General features: G+C 45.4%; 1 protein-coding gene across 1 annotated transcript; it reads left to right on the top strand.

Annotated features, from left to right (window-relative positions):
* The first annotated feature begins 2,455 nt into the window (after window positions 1-2,455).
* On the top strand, window positions 2,456-4,053 carry LOC133792696 (uncharacterized). The gene is made up of 4 exons (XM_062230600.1): window positions 2,456-2,986; window positions 3,066-3,281; window positions 3,354-3,446; window positions 3,532-4,053. Exons 2-4 carry the CDS (start codon window positions 3,231-3,233, stop codon window positions 4,051-4,053), a joined length of 666 nt encoding a protein of 221 aa, XP_062086584.1. The 5' UTR covers window positions 2,456-2,986; window positions 3,066-3,230.
* Window positions 4,054-23,378: the final 19,325 nt, after the last annotated feature.

Below are 23,378 nucleotides of genomic sequence, written 5' to 3'. Positions count from 1 at the left end.
GCCTTAGAGCCTATTAGGTAAAGTTCTAACATGTTTCTTTCAACTGTTAGAACTCTGCTACGATGTCGCTCTGAAGATCTGCACGCACCAACGGAAACGCCTCCAACGATGTTCCAGCGACCAATGAAGTCCCTCGAGTTCGCCGAAGGGGAGTACGTGCTACTGCTCGTCGCAACGCGCCGGCACCGCCAGCTGACAACACTGCGGAGATTGCCAGACTGCGACAGCAAGTCGAGGAACTTCTGCAGCAACAACGCCAACAGGCTCAATCTCAGCCTCAGCCTCCGCCACAGCCACAGCCGCAGCCACAGCAAATGGCCCCAGCACCCCAACAAGTTGGTCAGTATGGGGGATGGCCTATGAAGAACTACGCTCCATATCCAGTACTGCACATGGAGCCAGTGTATGAGAGGTTCCGCAAGCAGCACGCTCCAAACTTCGAAGGGACTACAGAACCCTTTGAGGCAGAAGAGTGGCTAAGGAATGTGGAGCCGATTCTGGCCCACATGAACCTCAGTAATGCAGACCGCATATCCTGCGTCTCATCTTTGCTCAAGAAAGATGCCAGGATATGGTGGGACTTGGTCCAGCAATCCCATGATGCTGCCACCATGACGTGGACCCGATTTGTGGAGTTGTTCCACAAAAAGTACTACAATTCGGCTGTACTTGCTACGAGGGTTGAGGAGTTCACCAACTTGAAGCAGGGTACTTTAACAGTGGCGGAATATGCTCGTCACTTCGACCGCTTAGCAAAGTTCGCGGCAGAGATGGTTCCAACCGATTATCTGAGGGTGAACAAGTTTGTTAGAGGACTTCGCCCGAAGATCGAGATGGGGGTTAAACTAGCAAACCCAGGAAACACAACATATGCTGACGTGCTTGAGACGGCAATCGAAGTAGAAAGGTTGCAGGCCAATCTAAGCAAAGAAGAAGCCAGCAAGCCGGAACCTAGACAGCAGAGCCAACCTCAGGCCAGTCGGAACAACAACAACCATAATGGAAATAATCAATCCAGCAACAGTCAATCAGGCAACAACGGTAACGGCCAGAAAAGACGGCATCCTGACAACAAGCAATCTGACAGCAATAAAAGGGCACGAGAAAATAATGGGGGAAATAGGTCGGGCGACGTGGAATACCCGCCATGTGCCAAATGTCAGAAGAAGCATCCTGGAGAATGCCACGCCAACACCAAGGAGTGTTTCAACTGTGGTCAAGAAGGGCATCGTAAAAGAGACTGTCCTCAGCAAAATCCAGAAGGGAAGAAGGATGAAAAGATGGTTCCTGCTAGGGTTTTTGCTTTAACCCAAGGAGAGGCTGATGCTAGCAACAAGGTGGTCATAGGTCAGGTTTCTATCCTCAATAATTTATGCTATGTATTATTTGATTCAGGAGCCACTCACTTGTATATCTCGTTAGGAATGATAGAAAAACTAGACAGACCTAGTGAAAGATTTAGAACTAGGTTTGTAACCGAGTTGCCTTCGGGCAAAGTAGTTCTATCATCACGAATAGTATGAGGCGTACCGATCAAGATTGAGGATATAGAACTAGAAGGAGTCCTGATAGAGCTAATGATCAAGGACTTCGACGTAATATTAGGCATGGATTGGCTAGCACGGCATGGCGCAACTTGAGAGGTTTGATGTTGTTTGGATCTAGTGATAACAAGTATGGTTAGGCATGATTGTCATTGTTTTTCACCATTAAATCATGCTTTTTTTTTCTTTCTATTTGATTGAAACCCCATTCATGCTCTATGTGGGCTTTAGCTCGAACAAGGATTATGAATGGTTTTTATTAATCACTTAAGTGATTAGGACAGTTTGGTTAATGATCCTAGTTTCTACTTATTGAAGCTCAATTCATTTCTCTCAAACAGTCCGTTGCAAGAAATTATACATTAGTGTGTTGTTCCAAAACGAGTGTTGCTTGAGAATTTTGATTGTAGGGTTGTGTGTTTAGCTATTTGGTGATTTAATTGTTGACAATAAATAGGGAATGCTCAGTAAACAATATTTTCTATATTGTTATAGCTATTTGGTGTCATATTTTCTATATGTTATAGTTATAGATGGTGTGGACTTTCTAAACAAAAATCTATTATTGTATTCGGTTTGGTATTTCCTTTTGGAACTATAATAATAAAAACACTTGGACTTGCTGGTTTTGTGTTCTTGCTTGTTCTGTTTTGTGTATATGTGTGCTTAAATCAAATTCTTATCCTGTGTAGAGTATGATTTATGGTTTATTTTAAAGAGTGTTATTAGTTGGTGTGTTGAGATTTTTAGTTAGAAATGTATACATGTTTGAACTTGGTTTCTAATCTATTTATAGTATTAATTTTGTTTCAAATTTGATTGTTTTAGATTGATTGATTTGGTGGATTGGTGGCTTTGAGTGTTTCGAACAATTTGACTTGGTGACTTTAAGGTATATTATTACAAGTCATGTTGAGTAAATCCCCACTATTATGAAATATTAATGATGACCCATTGTTTTGAAGCCTTATGTTTGGTTATGGAGTTGTGTTTTTGATCAGAGGCTTAGATATGTCTTCTGCGGCTATGCAACATCACGAAGGTGATGGTGGGGTAGATCCTCCTCCAGATCCAATGCAGATCCAGGCTGATTGTGAGAGAGGTATCACATGCAATTATTATTTTTTTGGATGAATATATTGAATTAATTTATTTATGTGTATATAATAATTATATGTATTTGAGAAATAATAGTGACGACTAAAACGAAAAGGCGCGGCATCAACAAAGGGTTTTCAACTCGAGAAGCTAGAGTTGCATTAGGTAGACCACTACCACTGGAGTGGGATGTTCGAGGGAAGACTTACAAAGAAATTGGTGATTATTCCCAACATTTCTCTAGAGAGATCGGCATTCTCATTCGACAATATGCCGATCCCGACTACGACCGATGGGATAAATTACCCAGCGAAGTTAGGGATCGCATACTTCCTCGTCTAGAGGTAATTTATTTCTATAATTTTTTTATTGGGTTCACTTTAGTATTAAATCTAGCTAATTTATTTTATTTTTTTGATTCAGGGTGATTTATTCGACATTGGTCGAAGTCGATATGCCTCAGAGAACCTCCCCGGCATTCTTTTGGGCATTCAACGGTCGTGCGCTGATCGTTACTCGGAGTGGAAGAATGACTTGTCCACTCATTTAAAAAAGAATGGTCGAGCACATCCTCCTGATGGTTTGGGCATGGAGAAATGGCAGAAGGCACTCCAGTATTTTGATCGCCCTGAAGTGAAGGTATTCACAAAAATATTATTTTTTAATTTATTTTTGTTAATTTAACATATGGTTAACACAAGTTCTTTGCAGAAGCGTTCTGAGACTAACTCTGCGAACCGTGCAAAACAAAAACAGAGAAGCGTGCAGGGTTCACGGTCTACGCCAGCCCTTCGTTACAAGAAGGTACTTTCTTTTTTACATAATTGTTATTTATGTTTTTTTATAATGATTTTTTTTCTTAATTTTTTTCAAACTTCTTGTATTGTAGCGTGATTTACAAACTGGGTGTCTTGCTGGGGTTCCAGAGATTTGGATGTCGACTAAGTACATAGACGGGGAAGGTTGGGTGAGCAAGGCAGCAAAGGATAACTATGTAAGTAAATTTATATTTTATGATTTTCTTACTTTATTGTGTTCTAATATTCTTGAAAATTGTGTGATACAGGAAAAGATGATGGAGATACGTGACACTCTGCAGTCAAAATCATCTACGAGCGCCTCTGCTTCAAGTACTATCCCGAGAGAAGAGGATGACGTTATTCTTGTTGAGACTATCTTTGGACGTCGTCGAGGTTATCAGCCGGGCCTTGGTCGTAGGATTCGCACGAGGGCGAATTGTGAAGCGGCTGATGTACCTCAACCAGCCCAACCACCTCCTACCGCACAAGACATGCAAGAGGTGAGGGAGCGACTCCGAGCCATAGAGGAGCACTTGGCTAGGATTGGTGGAGTCTCGGGATCTGGATCTTCTCAGCAAGGTCATGGTGTCGATCCTACAACACCTAGTTAAAAACATTTATATTTATGTATTTTAATTTTACTATGATAGTTACTTTGTCATAAGAATATTTATAGTAAAAATATAATTTTGTGCATAATTAAATTTATGTCTATTTCAAATCTTTTAGCAAAAAAAATGTGTTAGTATATATATTGACTAATGAATTTTTTTTTTAAGTATATATAATAGTGCTTTAATGATTACCAAAAAAAAAAAATTAAAAAAAAAAATTTTAAAAATTTTAAAAAAAAAAATTAAAAAATATATATGTATATGGACTTTTAGCAACAACATGTTGTCGCTAATTCCCAACAATATTCCAATGGTAAAAGGTAATTTCAAACTAATGGCGACGAAAATATAGAACTTTTAGCGACAACTTGTCGTCGCTATAAGAAATAGCGACGACATTAGAAAGTTCGTCGCTAATTAAAAACAATTAGCGACCAGCATATAACGACGACAATTAGCGACGAATGTGTGGTCGCTAAAGGTATTAGCGACGATATTTTGGGAATTAGCAACGACTTAAGTCGTCGCTAAAACCCCTTTTTTTTGTAGTGAAGTTAAACATTTTATTAATCAAAATAATATTGGCTTAATTAAATTAACCTATAGTCCCCAAAACAGAGAGACGACTTTTTATTTATTTTTATTAGTATTATATTAAAATTGAGTATATTTAAAAGGAAATGACTTAACTAGGCATTATAAAAGTCACCTCTTTGAATTATTCCAATAACGTACTCTACTAATTTTGTAGATTGAGATGTTGTCGGTTTACAACAAAACCAGACCACTGCAAGAGGTATCTCTACACGTCCCAAGCCCGAATGAATTCCTCCTTTACAAAATTTATTAACAAAATTTCACTCCCTATCTAATCTGCCTAACTTATCCGCCAAACAGAAACTCGAAAAGAGCAAACATCAATCTCTACAACCATGGAAAAGTAGTTGTCATACCCAGAAGTCACTACCAAAACTTCATGACTCAAACCCACTTTTCAATCTCTCAAAAAGATAAAAGAAAAACAATTATCTTACCCCCTGCGATATCCGCCTAACAGGACCGACAAAATACCAAAACACAGCCTCCACAACTACCCAAAAATGGTTGTCGAACTACCATGAACATCGACAACTTCATAAATGAAACCCACTTTTCACTATCTAGAAAAAACCCACTAGAAAATAGATGTCATTCCCTTAAACTAATGCCAAAAATTAATAATTCAAACTCACTTTCTTATATATCTAAAACGCCTAAAGGCAACTAAAAAATGTGAACTTCCAATCTTCAAAAACAAACTCAAACTCACTGTTTTCTCTTTCTCAAAATAAACCCCATAAATCCACAATCTACTCAAAACCACTTTTCTATCTCACACAAAAAAAACGTCATAAAATCACTGTGAAAAAGCTTGTCTCCAAGTGTATGCCGGCTAAAAGTCCTTTTTTTTTTTAAAAATATATAATTATATTAGATGGAGGACAACACACGACACTTACACCATGTCCGTATATATATATATATATATATATATAAATTAACGTTTACTTAATTTTATTTAAAAATTATATTAATTTATTTTTATCTTCTTTTTTTCATTGATATAAATTCATATTTATAATATATATATATAGATATAGGACAGATTATGTATTTATAGAGCTTCGTACTTACAACTACTCACTCAATTTTAAAATAAGAATGGATCCAATTCAGTAGTAATGAATTAGAATACTTTAGTAATACTTTAGTGGACGTACACATATACATGAATTATATATATAATTTAGTGGCTGTCTAGGTAGGTGTGTATTGGATCATATTTTAGTATTTAAAGTTAAACATCTTTCTATTAATTATAACCAAAATATTCACAACATTATTTAATTTAAAAGGGATATTATCCACTAATTGTTCCCAAAAGAATACAGATACAGGCGATTTAATTAAAAGGAAATTTGATGACGTAGGGTAAACCTTAAAATGTTCGAATTGTCCAGTTCTTTTTCCTCACTTTGCGTTTTATAAACATGTAAAAAAACTTAGCCACACATGCACTCGTTTTAAGGTTTTAAACCTTAAAATGTTCGAATTATCGAATTTTTTTTAAAAATAGAAAATTAGTCTTGCTTCACATTATAATTGAGAAACCAACTTTAGTCTTCGATCTGTTATATAATATACAACTTGTGTTCATTCTTGGCAATTAAACTTATTTTTCAATTATTCTTCTATATAAAATTAAAATAAATTATTATTATTTTTAGTGATCAATTATCCATTGTCCCCTAAAGACAGTGACGACTTTTTTTTTAATATATTAAAACTAGGTAGATTTAAAAGGAAATTAATGAGGTATATGTGGGCAGTTGGGAATGTGACTTCACTTTAAAAAAATGTATATAAGTAATTAATGCACATGTCACCGCTAAACCTTAATATACATGTTCCAACATTCCAATTTATCATGCACACACTCGATTGAAGGTTTTATAAATAATTTTTTTATTTGAATTATATATATGTTTAATTACTATTGCATTATATATTAAAATGTATGTCTACATTATATATATATACAAATATCTTACATTTTCGATTTAAGGATTAAATTTAATTAGTCTAAATTTACATTATTGACAAAACTTAAATGTTCTCTTATATAATAATGAAGTGATCTAAAAAAGTCGTCAATTATGTTTGCAAAACTATGCACTAAAAATATTTATGTGCTTAAATTTATTTTTTTATTTTTTATAAATTATTTACTTTGTCATTTAAAGTATTTTGTTTTTTCAAATATATATATATGTAATAATAAAATATGATATAAATATATATATTTTTTCTTATTTTGCTATTTAGTTTTCTTTTAAAATGAGAAATTATTTATTTTAATTGTTCGAACCATTAATTTAATAATATATCTATAAATAATTTTTTTGTTGGCATTAAGATTTTTTAAATTCAATAATTAAAATTTGATCAAATAAACATTATAGTACGTGATTAAAAAAAAACTATCATAGGGTACCAAATACGCATATTCCCTATATATTCTAATTAGTTAAGGATTTATAGTAGATGTCATTAAGGTATTATGAAAAATTTATGTCCAAAGTCAAGCAAAATTTTTTATTTATTTTACAATTACAGAGTACCTGATGATAAATATTTGTAATAGAGGGTACCAAATTTGTACTCGATCAAAACACAAAGTACCAAACGATTACATACTGTAAATCTTATAATTGACATTTTTATAGAAATATCTTTTTCTTAAAAGATAAATTGGTTGAATTAGTTGTTTCCGTTTATTATAATTTTCGGAATTGTTTGTTTCCCTCACTACAACAAAAAAGGCAATTTGCATCAGTTTATAACTATCACGATTGAGTTTTTGCGTCAGTTTAATATGTGACGCAATTGCCCATGACGCAAACCAGAGTAGCATTTGCGTCAGTTGGGCACTGTCACAAATCTGGTATTTGTGGCAGTGCCCCACTGACGCAAACGCCAGACATTTGCGTCAGTGGGGCACTGTCACAAATCTGGCGTTTGTGGCAGTGCCCCACTGACGCAAATGCCAGGCATTTGTCCTCAATATACCTATGGACCTGCGGCCGCAGAACACTCTTCCTGCGGTCGCAGGATTGCTCTACTTTCGCCTAGATCTCTGATCCTGCGGCCGCAACATGCTCTTCATGCGATCGCAGGATTTCACCCATTTTTCCCAACTCTTTGGTCCTACGGCCGCAGAAGGTGATTCCTGCGGTCGCAGGATTGCTCTATAAACCACACTTTCATCAAAAAAAAAAAAATTTGTCTTCTTCTTTTCTTTATTTTTTCTTCTCCCTCAACTGACGCAAATGCCTGGCGTTTTGCGTCAATGGCCCACTGCCACAAATGTTAAAAACGAGTATTTTTTGCATCAGTTGGGAACTGTCACATAAAGTATTAACCAGGGAAATTGCAAATGTTTATGCCAATTTCCCTGGCCTATTCTTATTAAAAAAACAGCAGCAAAAATAGAAAAAAAGCAGCAGAAACAGAAAAACAACTGTATAAATTTTTTAAACATTTATCTAAAGTTAACTTTTCTGTTCAAATCTACAAAAGTAATTCATATTTCAATGTTAATCTATGTATATAGGGAGACTTGTGTTCTAAATCTCTACGTATAAAACCTCATTTAACTAAAATTTCCTCACCAACTTGCTCATTTGCTAAGCAAGACATGCCAAAACTAATTCAGCCCATTCATCCCGTACCTTCGGGTAATAATTCTCCTAAAAATGTTAACAACTCTGTCATTCCCTTATCACTCCACCCATGTTTGGCTTTTAAGTTATACAACATAAGCAGTGCTAATAATTTAGTGAACCTTGTACAATTAGGGAAAATAGGTTTCTCAGCATCTTCTAAGATTGAATGAAATTTAATTGCATCCACATGTGATTCATATTGTGCATCATCAATCATCTCTGCAACATCATCAACTTCATAATAAACATCAAAATACTTATTATTCTTAGATAGTCCCTCATCAGTCCCTTTCATTCTTTTACCGTGCAAAAACCATACTTTATAACTTTTGTCGATTCCATTCCTAAATAAGTGGTCTTTTATTTTAAAAATTAGCATCCTCACAACGTTACCACACTTAACACATGGACAAGGAATACTATTAGGAGATTGAGTATTTCTTGCACAAAATTCCAAGAAAAACTCAACTCCATTCCTATATTTCATGGATAACCTATCCGCTGACATCCAATCTCTATCCATTGTCAAACTTCACACAACAAAAAAAATAAACAATCAAAGCAACAAATATTAACAATTAAGTTCGTGGATTACTTAATTGACAAGTAAATAAAGGAAACAACATGTCCATAAAAAATTGGGCAGCATTTCCCCTATTTCTATCACATTTCCCAAATTTAAAATGTGCATCTATATAGCACATGGTATACACAAAAATATCCAACTAATCAATCAAACATGCATAATTCTCAAATTACTAAATCCTAAAAAAAATTGACCAGCATTTCCCCTATTTCTATCATATTTCTCAAAATTTAAATAAACATATATTCATCACATGAACACAACAAACCAATTAATCAATCAAACATTCATAATTCTCAAATTACTAAATCTTACAAAAAATTGGGCAGCATTTCCCCTATTTCTATCATATTTCCCAAAATTTAAATAAACCTATATTCATCACATATATACAACAAATCAAGTAAGCCATAACTGTTCCATTATATCTGTTATCCAGATTTCCGGATAGCGTTTAGATTGATGGCCTCGGGGAAGCAGAATTATCGATGTCTTTCACGATAGGTGACCAGAGCTCGCGGATATACAGAAAGGCTTCACCTCTCCCGCTTGGTGTCCGGATTACTCTTCCAAGCAAACACAATACGGAAACTCGTCAACTCTCCCGGACTCCCGAAGGGGTATCCTCCGGGGAAGCTCCTTCCAGGAGAAGCTCTTCGAGTGGTCTCCGCGGAAGCAGTTCCGTGCCTCGCACGGAACAAAGCCAAACGGTCGAGTCCTGGAGGAGGCATATTTGGAATGATATCCGCCTGACACAGGATCCCGCCTGACACGCCCGTCAGGTCAAAGCCGCACACATCCCAGCACGCCTAAGGGTACCTTTTCGCCTACTGTTCCGCTGACAACTTGGAAAAGACGGCTGACTTTGTGTGTTCCCCATACTTTCACGTAAATATACCCACATAGAGTCTTGTAGCCATGCTACTACAGTAATTGTATCCCTATTTATGGCTGGTGTAATTAAGACTCATGTACGTAGAGAAAAACCCTAATCCAAAACCCTAGCTATAAAGACCCTTTCATTTTACAAGAAGGGGGACGAAAAAAGGATATAGCAAAAACTCTACTAAAATCTCTCTAGCTTCATCTTCTTCAAGAGAACCCGAGAGAAACACTGTGAGTGTGTGAAGTTCTTGTGCACCAGCCATCTTACTGTAACCTTTTTCAATTATAATAACATCGACTCGTGGACTAGGGCTTGTTAACGCCTGAACCACGTAAAAACGCTGTTTGTTTAGTTACATTTCAGCATTTCTACAGTTCTTATCTTTTAATTATTCCGTTAGTTATTCGTTTCCGAAAAACTCGGTAAACATTTTGGTGCTTTCATTGAGAGCTGTAGGAAGTTGTTAGTCAGCTCTTTTTCTGTGTACGTTTTTTGTATTCACTTCGTGCTAAAGAGATGGTGACTACGAGAAAATCCGCTGTTGACAAAAATGCTACGGTCAACCCCGATACCGTGATGGAAGATGTGGTGCAAAGCGAACCCTTAGACTACCAAGGTGAAGACCCGACATCCCGCCAGGATCAGGTCAGTACCGAAGATACAACATACTTAGAAGACGAAGAAGAGTATGTCCAAGACGGTTATTACAAGGACGGCTGCTACTATGAGAAGGACCCAGAACTGGTCCAAGTAGCCGAAGAACTGGTGGCCACTAAGGCCAAGCTTGCTGAGCAGGAGCGCGTCTCCGAAAGAATGCAACGCATGATGGAACGCCTCCAAAGTAAGTTCGGAGATCTAGGCGACTCGGACGAGGATGCCTCTGTTCTAGGTGGTGCTGATGCCCCCATGCCGGATCCAGCCGCTGATGGACCATCCAAAGCCGCCCCTAACAAGGGCAAAGAAAAAGTTGGAGAGCCTGTGCGCGCTGACGCCCCTGCACCTCCTAAAGGCGTGAATCACCAGGCCGACTGCCCCCCCCGCGCGCAGAAGGTCTCTGGCGCTCCTAAGCCCAGACGTCCTTCAGCCCCAAGGGGGCACTCTGTGCCTAAAGGGCCTGGTGCTAAGGCACCCAGGCCTAGGGGAAGGAACAACCGCCCCAGTGATTCCGTCAATCAGGACGGTCGGGCTGCGAACTCGCACTCCGAAGATAGCTGGTCCACGGTGGACCTAAGAAGAAGGTTGGAGGCCAAGTATGAAAAGGCCAAAGGGGAAAAGGCCCGGCCTCGCGGAGATGACCTCCGAAATCATATTAATGACAAGCTCCGGGGACGTGACCTCCCGGAAAGTGATACGAAGAGGCTCGAGGAACAGATTGCTGCCTTGACCAAGCTGGTCCGGAAGCAAAGTGGGGCCCTGTCAGATTCTGAGGAGGAAGACCCGGAACCATGTATTAGGAGGATCGCGGAAACGTCCCTCCCGGATAACTTCAAAATGCCTCACATAGAATTATATGATGGGAGGACAGACCCGCGTACCCACCTAGCTAAATACAATAAAATGATGCAAGTGGCGCGTGTCAGTGAGGACGCCAAATGCATGTGCTTCTCACTCACCCTTACCAAGTCCGCGGAGGACTGGTGGAAAAGATTAGCTCCCGGATCAATCCACAGTTGGAAGGAGCTACAGTCCGTGTTTAGGAGGCAGTTTATTGCTGCCCGCGACCACGACATGGAGGTTAGTTCCTTAACCAACATCAAGCAGCAACCCACTGAGAACCTCAAAGCTTTCATTCAGAGAATGATGGAAGCTGCTGCAAAAACCAAGGTCAGCGATGACATGAAGCTGATCGCCCTTCAATCGGGCCTTACTGTCGGCTCCCTGCTATGGGGGGAAATGCAAAGGAGACGGGCAGAAACACTGTCCGAATTCATGTCAAAAGCTCAGGGAATCATCAACCTTGAGGATGCCTACCAGCAGGCCTTTGGAGTTCCTCCGGCTCCAACCCCTTCCGTGACTGCGCCGAGCTTTGCTTCGCAAGCTCCCGCACCAGCCCTCACGCTTCCAGGAGCCCGATTCACTCCAAGTGTGTATGGGCCTTCCGCGTCTGCTCAGACGCCGAGTCAAACCCATTTCTCTGGGTACGGAGCAGTACAAACCGGATGTAGTATCGCTCCTGGCATGCCGCAGCCGCAAGCGGAAGCCCCAGAACAAAATTTGAGCCAATCGCGGAGCAAACGAAGCGGAAGAAACTCCAACCGGGGAGACCATTCAAAGAAACCCCGAAAGGACTATGAGCCCAAGTTCACGGAATATACCAGTTTGATAGACTCGCGAGAGAATGTCTATCGGGCGACCTGTAATATGGTCAACTACAGGAAGCCCCCGAAAGTGTCTCACGGAGGAAGGCGTCCGCGAGACTCCAATAAGAGGTGTGAGTTTCACGGAGACGTGGGGCACACCACGAATGAGTGCCTTCAGCTGAAGGATGAGATCGAGTCCCTGGCAAGAGCGGGACACCTCGGTCAGTGGGTGAGGATACCCATTATCTATCCCGAACAGGGGGTAGTTCACGGAGCTGCATATTCCCCGGGACAGAGGGGGGCCGCTAGCGCTCCTGGAGCCGGCCACCCCCAAGCTCCCGGGTCTCAGTTCCCAGCACTTCCTGCTCCACCCGCTCCGGCGCCCATTGCCTTGTTGGCTCCAGGACCAGGCAACCCATATCCACCCGGCCTTGCTCCGCCACCCGTTGACGGACACGTCGCCACCATTTCCGGAGGACCACACCTTGCCGGAAGTACCCGCAACTCCCAGAAGAGGTACTTGAAGGAGTTAGAGCACGCCGAGGAGATGTGCGCTTTGGTCCAATCACCTGCTCAACGTCCCCGAATGATGGATCTTCCCATCACCTTCACGGAGGAAGATGCTCGACATGTGCACTTCCCCCACAACGATCCCCTCGTAGTGGAAGCCCAGATTGCCAATAAGAAGGTCTCACGGATCTTGATCGATAATGGAAGCTCCGTGAACATCCTCTTCAAAGCGGCCTTCCACGCGATCGGATTGACCGAGACGGACCTGGCCCCATGCCCCATCCAGCTTCAAGGTTTCAATGGGGACGCACTCATGCCATTAGGCAAAATTCAACTTCCGGTCACCCTCAGAGGAGAAAGCGACGCTTGTGCCTTCAAGCATAGCACATTCGTGGTGGTCGACTGCCCCACGGCGTATAATGCCATCTTAGGCCGACCGGTCCTGATCGATTGTGGGGCCATAACCTCGATACGTCACTTATGCTTGAAGTTTCCCTGCGACGATGGGCGTATTGGCACCCTCCGAGGAGACCAGAGAAGTGCACGGAGCTGTTATAACGTCTCCGTCCGAGCCGTCTACACGGTCCGAGAGACGTTTGCTGCCATTCCTTTGGCGGAAGTATTGCCAGAAACTAGGGATGCTCAGGAGGCATACTTTGACGAACTCGACCCAAGAGTGGGAATCGAGAAAGCAATAGAGCCGATGGAGGAAGTCGAAGAGGTGATCCTCAATCCGGGAGAACCCACCAAGGTCATTCAGGTGGGGAAAAACCTGCCGTCGGCCGTTCGAGATAAGATCGTGGCCACTGTGAAGGATAATCAGGATATCCTGGCATGGTGCCACGCTGATATGACGGGGATTAATCCCAATGTTGCGTGCCACGCACTCAACATAGACCCAGCTGCAACTCCAATTCGCCAAAAGAGGAGGCCGCTGGACCCAGTGAGAGCCGAAGCCGTCAAAGCTGAAGTGGACAAATTGATGTCCATAGGCTTTCTCCAGGAGTCGCACTATCCCGTGTGGTTGGCCAACCCAGTTCTGGTCCCGAAACCCGATGGGTCCTGGAGAATGTGCATTGACTTCACGGACCTAAACAGGGCCTGCCCGAAAGATTGTTTCCCTCTCCCGCGAATCGATCAGATGGTGGACGCTACTTCCGGGTACGAACTCTTATCCTTCATGGATGCGTACTCCGGATACAACCAGATCAAGATGCATGTCGCGGACCAGGAACACACCAGCTTCCTCACGGATAAGGGTGTCTACTGTTACGTGGTCATGCCTTTCGGTTTGAAGAATGCTGGGGCGACTTACCAGCGTCTGGTAAACAGAATGTTCAAGGACCAACTGGGGAGGAACATGGAGGTGTACGTGGACGACATGTTGGTAAAGTCCAAGACCTCCGGGGACCACAGTAACGACCTTGAGGAAGCTTTCGCCGTGATCCGAAAGTACGGAATGAAACTAAATCCAAAGAAATGTACTTTCGGGGTCTCGTCTGGGAAGTTCCTCGGTTTTATTGTCAGCTCCCGCGGCGTGGAAGCCAATCCTGAAAAAATAAAGGCGTTCATAGATATGCCTTCCCCCCGGAAGCATAAGGATGTCCAGAGCGTTACCGGAAGGATAGCTGCTCTCAGTCGCTTCGTATCCAAGGCCACCGACAAGTGTATCCCCTTCTTCAATGTTCTGCGAGGGAACAAGAAGTTCGAGTGGACCCCCGAATGCGAAGCGGCCTTCCAACACCTCAAAGAACATTTAACCCGAGCCCCCATTCTGTCCAAGCCGGTCGAAGGAGAGGCGTTGTTCTTATACCTAGCTGTGACTGAGCACGCAGTAAGTGCCGCTCTCGTCCGGGAAGATGGCCGTATCCAGCTCCCTGTGTATTACGTAAGCAAGAGGTTATTGGACGCCGAGTCCAGATATTCGATGATCGAGAAACTCTCCCTCTGCTTGCTGATCGCTTCACGGAAGCTGAGGCCATATTTCCAGGCGCACACCATCAAAGTACTCACCAACCACCCTCTCCGACAAGTCCTGCAGAAGCCGGAGTCTTCTGGCAGATTGCTTAAGTGGGCCATGGAACTAAGCCAGTTCGACGTCCACTACCAACCGCGTGTTTCCATAAAAGGTCAAGCTCTCGCGGACTTTATTGTGGAGTGCTCGGGAATGAATGACCTCCCAGAAGATCCTGTCCCGGAACTTCCCACCTGGAAGGTCTACGTAGACGGAGCCTCAAATGAAAAAGGAGCTGGAGCGGGGGTTATCCTAATATCTCCCCAAGGGCATCAGCTCCAGAGCGCCCTCCGTTTCGCATTCCCAGCATCCAACAACGAGGCAGAACACGAAGCCATGTTAGCTGGGTTACGACTGGCCAGAGAAGTCGGAGCCCAAAAAATCGAAGTGTACAGCGACTCCCTACTTGTGGTAAACCAAATATCCGGGGAATACCAGACGAAAGGCGAAAGGATGGCTGCCTACGTGTCTCTCTCCCGCGACCTACTGCAGCATTTCAAAGGCTACAAAATCCGCCAGGTCCCCCGGGACCAGAACTCACTTGCGGACACGCTGGCCAAGCTTGCAACGGACCCGGAGATTGAACAGTATGGCTTAGTCCCCATCGGGCACTTAGAAGCCCCCAGTACTGAGACGCGAAGGATAAACGCCATCATCGACCATTCCCACTCCTGGATAGGACCCATCCTCAGATTTCTCACCACCGGAGAACTCCCCACCGATAAAGCTGACGCAAGGAAGCTCCAGTATCAAGCTCCCCGCTACGTGGTTATGGATGGAAAGCTTTACCGCAGGGGGTTGTCCATACCCTTCCTTAGGTGTGTTGCCGGAACCGAAGTCAGCACCGTCATCCATGAGATTCACGGAGGCTTCTGTGGCGATCATACCTCCGGGCTGAGCCTCTCCAAAAAAATCCTTCGACAAGGATACTTCTGGCCCACCATGAAGAAGGATTGTGTGGATTATGTCAGGAAGTGTGAGCAGTGCCAGAGGTACGCCAAGGTTCCGCGAGCGCCGCCTACGGAAATTACCCTAATGACCAGCCCCTGGCCGTTCGCCGTTTGGGGCATTGACCTAGTAGGTTCCCTCCCCACTGGAAAGGGTGGAGTGAAGTACGCCATAGTCGCGGTAGACTACTTCACCAAATGGGCTGAAGCTGAACCTATGAACACGGTCACATCTAAAAAAGCACTGGATTTTGTCATCAGGAATATAGTGTGTCGTTTTGGGCTTCCACGGAAAATTGTGTCCGACAACGGAAAGCAGTTTGACAGTGAACACTTCACGAACTTCTGTGCTTCGCATGGAATTATCAAAAGCTTTTCCGCAGTCGCCAGACCCCAGGCTAATGGACAAGTGGAAGCTGTAAACAAAATATTAAAGACCACGTTGAAGAAAAAACTCCAAGCATGCAAGGCTCACTGGCCGGAAGAACTTCCGCGAGTACTTTGGGCTTATCGCACAACAGAGAGAACTTCGACGGGGCACACGCCTTATTCCATGACCTTCGGTTGCGAGGCCGTCATCCCAGTAGAAACTATGATCCCCTCTCACAGGCAAGACACCTACGATCCTACCCGGAACCATGCCCTCCTCCAGGAGTCCTTAGACATGATCGAAGAGCTCCGGGAGCAGTCGCAGGTCCAACTAAAAATGTACCAAGGCAAGATAGCCCGACACTTTAACACGAGAGTCCAGAGCCGTGCATTCGAAGTTGGGGACCTTGTCCTACGGAGAGTATTTCCTGCTACGCAGGATCCGGGAGTAGGAGTCCTCGGACCCAACTGGGAGGGCCCCTACGAAGTCCAAGAAAAAGTGGGCCATGGGACGTATCACTTAAAGAGACTCGACGGATCTAAAGTCCCGCGCGCCTGGAACGCGGAGCACCTCCGCCGTTACTACCAGTAGGCCCCGGACCATCCAGTCGGAAGTCCTTGGTGAAAATAACAAAAGTGAAAAATGTGGAAATAATCCTCCCTGTTGTAAAACTAACGCCTAGCAGGCTATTTTAACGAAACACGGAGGGATTCACTCCGCTTTTACCGCACTTTTTATCCCTATGTTCAAAGCTGCGTTTTAACAAGTGACCACGCGGTCCGGAGACGTCCGGACCCCACGCTCACTTGGGGGGTATACATGGTTAAGGCTTAGCCATACGCCCCTTGAACAAAACGTACACAGAACACCACTTATGTGCTAGCATTGTGTTTGAAGTTTTTAAATTGTTTTGCTCTAATTGTTAAGCTTAGGTTTATTTGTTGCCATGAACATGCTTGCATTACGTGTCATATGTGCATTATGTGCTTAAGTGAAAATTGCCACAGAAATGCCTGCCATTATGTATCATGAGAATTATCTCTTGTGTAGCCCAGCGATGGACAGGACTGGGGGTTAATGCACGTTCATAGAGCTACGCCAAAACACCCCCAGCTCCTTGACAAGTCCTTTGCAGAATTCTCCGCGAGCTCTGTAGAGCTTTGCTTCGCAAGCTCCAGCTCCGGGTCCCGCAAGGCGAAAGATGGCAAGATCCGCGAGCGCTGTAGAGCTTTGCTTCGCAAAGCTCCAGCTCCGGATCCCGCAAGGCGAAAGATGGCAAGATCCGCGAGCGCTGTAGAGCTTTGCTTCGCAAGCTCCAGCTCTGGGTCCCGCAAGGAGAAAGATGGCAAGATCCGCGAGCGCTGTAGAGCTTTGCTTCGCAAGCTCCAGCTCCGGATCCCGCAAGGCGAAAGATGGCAAGATCCGCGAGCGCTGTAGAGCTTTGCTTCGCAAGCTCCAGCTCCGGGTCCCGCAAGGCGAAAGTTGCCAAGATCCGCGAGCGCTGTAGAGCGTTGCTTCGCAAGCTCCAGCTCCGGGTCCAGCGAGGCGAAAGATGGCAGGATCCGCGACCGTTGTAAGCCTTGCTTCGCAGGCTCCAACTCCGGATCTCACAAAATAATGCATGGCAAGCTCCATGGCCATTGCAAGTTTCAGCTCCAGAAGCAGACATGCTTGATCCCCCCACTCACAGCCGGCTTTGCTTCGCAAAGCCCCTGCTCCAGGATCACACCTGGTGGGCGTGGCGATTTCCCCAACAGCAATAAGCCTTGCCTCGCAGGGCTCCATGCCAGGTCCCTGAAGTCAGCCACAATGAGGTTCGCAACAACAGTTAGTTTTGCTTCGCAAAGATCTAACCTTAAGTCTAGCGACGCTCACCAAAAGAACTCCCGTTCCAAACAATGGAACGACTCACCTTAGCAATCCCAGCGAACAGTATAACTACAAGTCCCGGGATTGGCTATTTGCCTCAGGAAAGATAAAGTACGGTGAAAGGAGCCTGGCCGTTGGAACCAGAAAACCTTCGTAACCTAGAAACTACGTGGGGAAAGACATCATCCGTTAAAGCTTCAACTGGGAAGTGCATAAGTTTTGGCCGTTGGAACCAAAACCCCATACGCCCCTACAACAGTTTCTACCGTATAAATGTCTACCCTAAGCGCAAAGATAAATAAAGAACTCGGCAGAAAAAGAAAGGAGAATGCTATGATTATGGCAAAATTGTCCGCAATGAAAAACTCAAAATGAAAAACAATTAAAGATAAAACCCCTTCAAGCATTGGGGGTAACTACAGCGTCCACGACCGCAGCTTCGGGGGCATCTGTTTCAGCTGAGGCTGACGGAGTCGGCTCATTGGAAGGAGGAATTTGGTCATGAGAAGGTTCAGAGGTCCCCGCCTCTCCGGGATCTCCCGCCTCAGGAGCTTCAGCACGATCGTCAATGTTATAAGTTTGGACGTACGCCTCTGGGCCCTGATCCCACACGAGTAGCTTCTCCCTCATGGCTTCGGCATCATCTCCCAGATAGCCTAACACCTCCGGGTTCACTTTCCAGAGTTGATGCATGAGGACCACATGCGATATATTAATAGTCCTGTTCAGTATCACCTCAGCATCCTCCTTCTCCTTCAACCGCTCCGCCTCGGAGGTTGCCAGCTGTGCTTCCGCGGCAGTTAGTTGGGCCCTCAATTTTTCCATTTCGGCCTTGGAGGCATCCCGCTCCCCCTTAAGAGAATCAATCGCCTTGCGCTGCTCCCTATTTTGGTTCAGCACGGATTGCTTCTCGGTCACATGCCCCCTGGCAGTGAATTGCAAAGCCCCGATCTCTTTATCCTTCTCGGCGAGCCCCAACTGAAGCATAGACACGAGATCCCTACTCCTCTTATGGAGTTGCTCCTCGTCGTGCAGCTTACTCTGAAGAGTGGAATATTCCTCTTGCCGCTTAAGGAGGAGATCGTTCTTTGATTGCAAGCGGGCTTCCAGGGTATCTTTCTCCACCTTGGCTTGGGACAGCTCTTCCCGGAGCTTGGAGTTTTCGGTCTTAATCCCATCCGACCGCTGTCTAAACTCATTCTCTGCCTTGGCCCGGTACTCTTGATATTTGGCAAGATATTTCTTCTCCGCCTCTTCTTCAGCCGTGCGCCGGGCCTGATCAATCTTCTCCGAAGCCCCCAAGGCCTGTTGGGTCAGTTTCTGTTTCTCCGCTTCCAAGGCCTGGCGAGCCAGTTGGCTCTCCTCCAGCTGAACCAGAGCTGCACCAACCTCCCGGAACGAGCGTTCCGCGATCATAGAGGCCTGCAAGGAAAGACAACAGAATGAGCTAAAGCAGGACCAAAAGACAGATGGTCCCAAAAAAAAAAAAAAATAACAACTGACGGCTTACCCCGGACAGTTGCTGCTTCACAGCGTGTGTCAGCAACAGCGGATCCTTGCTGCTGCTGATGGCCCATTTCTCAGAATTGAGCTCGCATAAGCTCAGGGCCATGTCCTCCATCATCTCAGCTCCGAACGGCGCCAATGCACGTCCGAGCCTAGGCACCAGCCTCTTCTCCAAGGCTGGACCATCCAGAACCGCTCCGGCCGGGTGAGGAGATCTCACCCCCTCGGCCAGCTCAGCCCTCTTCACGGCAGACAAGTTATCTGCCCTTCCCTGAGTAACGGCCTTCTCCGCCTCTAGCCGCCTCTTCAAAAAACTATCGGCCCGTCTTACACCCTCCAGGAGGGCAGCGGGAAAACTGGTCGGCTTCCGCGGAAAGTGGAACTTCAGGCCAGGCAGGGGAAGATTGGTTGTCTGAGAAGACGGAGACCCCGGAAGGGTGGACCCCCTTTGGACTGGAGGAGGAGGCAGCCGGGGTATTAAGGCCCCGGTCTGTTGCTTTTGCTGCTGCGGTAGCAGAAGTAATTGCCCTTGTTGCTGCTGCTGGTTTGGATGTTGCTGTTGCTGCTGCTGCGGCGTTGGTGATTGTCTCTCTTGTTCCTGTTGCTGCTGTTGTTGTAGTTGTGATTGCTGTCGTTGCTGTTGTTGTTGCCTTCGACCGGGAGAAGAGTGTCTAAGGCGTTTGTTCTTAGCACCCTCAGCATCTCCTCCGGGACGCTTGCTCACCCCAGTTGTCCTCACGGGGAACACAAGCCCTTCCCCGTCGCTACTGCTACTCGAGACCATCATAGTCTCGGAAGGCCCTTCAGCAGGGGACTTCTCTACCCTCGGAGACGCTTGCGCCTCGCCACTTGTCTTCTTGGGGGAGGCAGCCTTACCTCCCCTACCAGCCTTGGTCTTCCGTCCTTTCCCCGTGGGCGGGTCTTGGCTGGTGGCAGCCTTCTTAATAAGCAAAGTAACCCTCCCCAACATCTTGGCTTCGGGATACTCTGCAAGAAACGTACAAAGCAAGGTTAACGAACCAACAAGAAATGAGAAAGAAGATAAGCGGAAGACAAGACAATCAGCAACATAAAAGTACAAGCAAGCCCGCCAGCAGGGAACAAGAAACAAGAAAAAGAAAAGTTTGAAAGGGACGACCATGCACGAGAAACGTGGATGGCCTTCCCCGAGCAAAACAAAACATCGCTTCCTGCTCCAGGAAGCTCCCGTACTCCTTGAAGTCCGGGAAGAACATGCTGAGAGAAGAAGGGTCAACCATGATGACACCTTCTGGCAGACTACCATCACTCAGACACCAGAGGAGCTCATCTACCCTATCACAGTACCTGTCGAAAGGTATCCTACGCGGATCTAGCCTAAGGAAACGAGGATCAAACCCCATCTGAGAGGTTTGGGAAACTTCAGACAGGCTGGGGGTGTGGATCAATCGAAAACTAGTCTTACCTCTCCCGGAGGAACTAGCCCCCGGAGCCCCTTCGTTAGGGTAAGCCGCGGCGTGGCGAGCCTCGATCTCCTCTCCCTCCGGCTGGGGGTCGGGGAACCTCTCCGCCCAACTAGGAGATAGAGTATTTTCGTCCCGAGCGGCTTGGGTGATCACCTTAGACAGCTCCAGGGCAATCTGCTCCCGGATGTCAGCCGACACCTGAGTCTGCCCCCTACCACTTACTGGCTCAATATTTTGGAAGGAGGCGAGTAACCCATACTCCCTCAACGATTCGGAGGTCACAAGTCCCTCCACTCTCAACTCTTCCTCGGAAAGCCCTTCGTAGAACTTGGACCTCCTTATCATCTCCGCGCAGCGAGGTGTCCGCGGAACGACTTCTGCAAAAATCAAATACAAGCGTTAGAGATCCTCCCAAAAGGCAAATCAAACACAAAGAAACAAAGTTGAAAAGGAAAAGAGGAAACACTTACCAGGGATTTTGAAATCCAAAGATAGAGCTGGCACCCTCTTCAGCGGGAAGCCAGTCGTCAGGAACCAGTATTCCCGGAGGTCTGGAACCCTCGCGGTATGACAAGTGGGGCACATCACATCCGGGTGCCTTTCTAGCCTGTAAAACCCCACCTTGTCTGAGTGACCCCTCATAGGCTGAGACTTCAACCCATAAAAGTACAGCACCTCCTCCGGGGTAGGAGCTTCCAGTCTCCGGGACTTGCAAAAGATGAACCACCCCGCTAAGAGCTTGTAGCTGGGAGGAATTAACTGGAAGGGGGCAATCCCCGCCTTCACACAGAAATTGGCGAAGTAACTCCTTAGGGGCAAGTGCGCTCCGCACACTATGTGTGCCCAACTCCAGGCACCAAAGCCCTCGTGGCTCTGGCTAGCTGACTCGCCCAGCACCGACAGACGGTGCCACATCAGACCTGAGATGTTCTTCAGGCCTGCCTCAGAGGAATACAGCTCCAGCATGCCATAATTCCTGAAAAGGTTCGGTTTTTGGTCCATCTCCCAGATGGAACTATTGGAGGTTGGTGGGCTAGCCGCGACCGCTTTCGCCTTTCCTTTCCCCTTTCCACCAGCGATAGGAGAGCCCTTCTCTTGGGCAGATTCAGCCTCCCCCGCAGCAAGGAGTTGTTCCTTCGAGATGTTCGTCACTGGACAAAAGAAAAGAAAGAAGAAAACACTCTAAGCAGTCAGCACCCTTGTCATACCCTAGTGGTATCAAAGGCGTCGGGGAGACCCTCCCCGAAATCTGCTTGGAGAGGCTCCCACCGAGCTTGCCGAGGGATTGGCACCATGCCACCCGGAGGACAGCAAGGAACCAGACTCAGACCCCGAGCCTAAGCCCACCAAAAGAAGTGTTTTTCCAGAGAAAGACACCCTAAAGGCGTTCATGCTTATGCCCTAAAACAGCAAAACAAGGGACGACTTTCCAAACGCAAATCGCCAAAACACGAAGAAAAGGCTACTTATCGACTCACAATCAATCACATGCCTACCAAAGCCCTATTCACACATGCACATAAGCAATAATGGCAGAAACCTCTACTCTAACAACTACCAACAACCTAAGGTTTGGGAGGAAAGAGCAAAGTAGAAATACTTACTGATATTCGGGTAGGTGGAGGTTGAAGGAGTAACTGGATCACTGCACAGCACGATCGCGAGAAGTAAAAGCTGCAAAGATGAACGGCGATTCAAACCAGGAACTTCGGGGAATAAACCCACTGCCAAATCAAAAAGAAAAGTTTCCAGATACTTACCAAAAGAAATGGCAAGTTCGGAGGAACGTAAGCTGGGAAGCCTGAGAGTTCGAAGGTTTGGAAATCTGAAAATCCTAAAAATGGAGAATCTGAAAGCATAAAGAGGAAGAAAGGTCCTTTCCCTCGTTTTTATAGCAGGGAAGAAGCCGTTTCGAATTCCTCGAGTGGACGGTCCCGATCTTCCCATTCCATGTGCGTCAGATCCAACGGCTGGAGAGGAAGCGACGATCCTATTTATGACTCCTCGGATGGGAATAAAGTATTTATTTCCCATCATTACACCACCTCGGGCCCTGAGTACCATTAAAAACCGTCAAATAGTCAGATGACTGGCGCACGCATCCTCAACCAGTCGCCTCACGCACACGTCTTGGTCGCAGAACCATTCCCAGAATGACACGTGATCCTTGCCGCACTTGAGTACTTGATCTCAAACAGAAGAAATTCCTTTTTCTCTTTCATACTAATACTCAGGCGGGAAAAAGGAACCCTTCCGGGAACACAGAAGGTGCCCCCTCGCCTAGTCTAAGAAACCGATTGTACAAGCTCCCGGATCTCTCAAAGCTCCGTGACCTTGGGGGGTAAATGTTATCCAGATTTCCGGATAGCGTTTAGATTGATGGCCTCGGGGAAGCAGAATTATCGATGTCTTTCACGATAGGTGACCAGAGCTCGCGGATATACAGAAAGGCTTCACCTCTCCCGCTTGGTGTCCGGATTACTCTTCCAAGCAAACACAATACGGAAACTCGTCAACTCTCCCGGACTCCCGAAGGGGTATCCTCCGGGGAAGCTCCTTCCAGGAGAAGCTCTTCGAGTGGTCTCCGCGGAAGCAGTTCCGTGCCTCGCACGGAACAAAGCCAA

The sequence above is a fragment of the Humulus lupulus genome, chromosome 7, assembly GCF_963169125.1.
Source record: "Humulus lupulus chromosome 7, drHumLupu1.1, whole genome shotgun sequence".
Classification (NCBI taxonomy): domain Eukaryota; kingdom Viridiplantae; phylum Streptophyta; class Magnoliopsida; order Rosales; family Cannabaceae; genus Humulus; species Humulus lupulus.
This window is presented reverse-complemented; position numbering and strand designations above follow the sequence as displayed.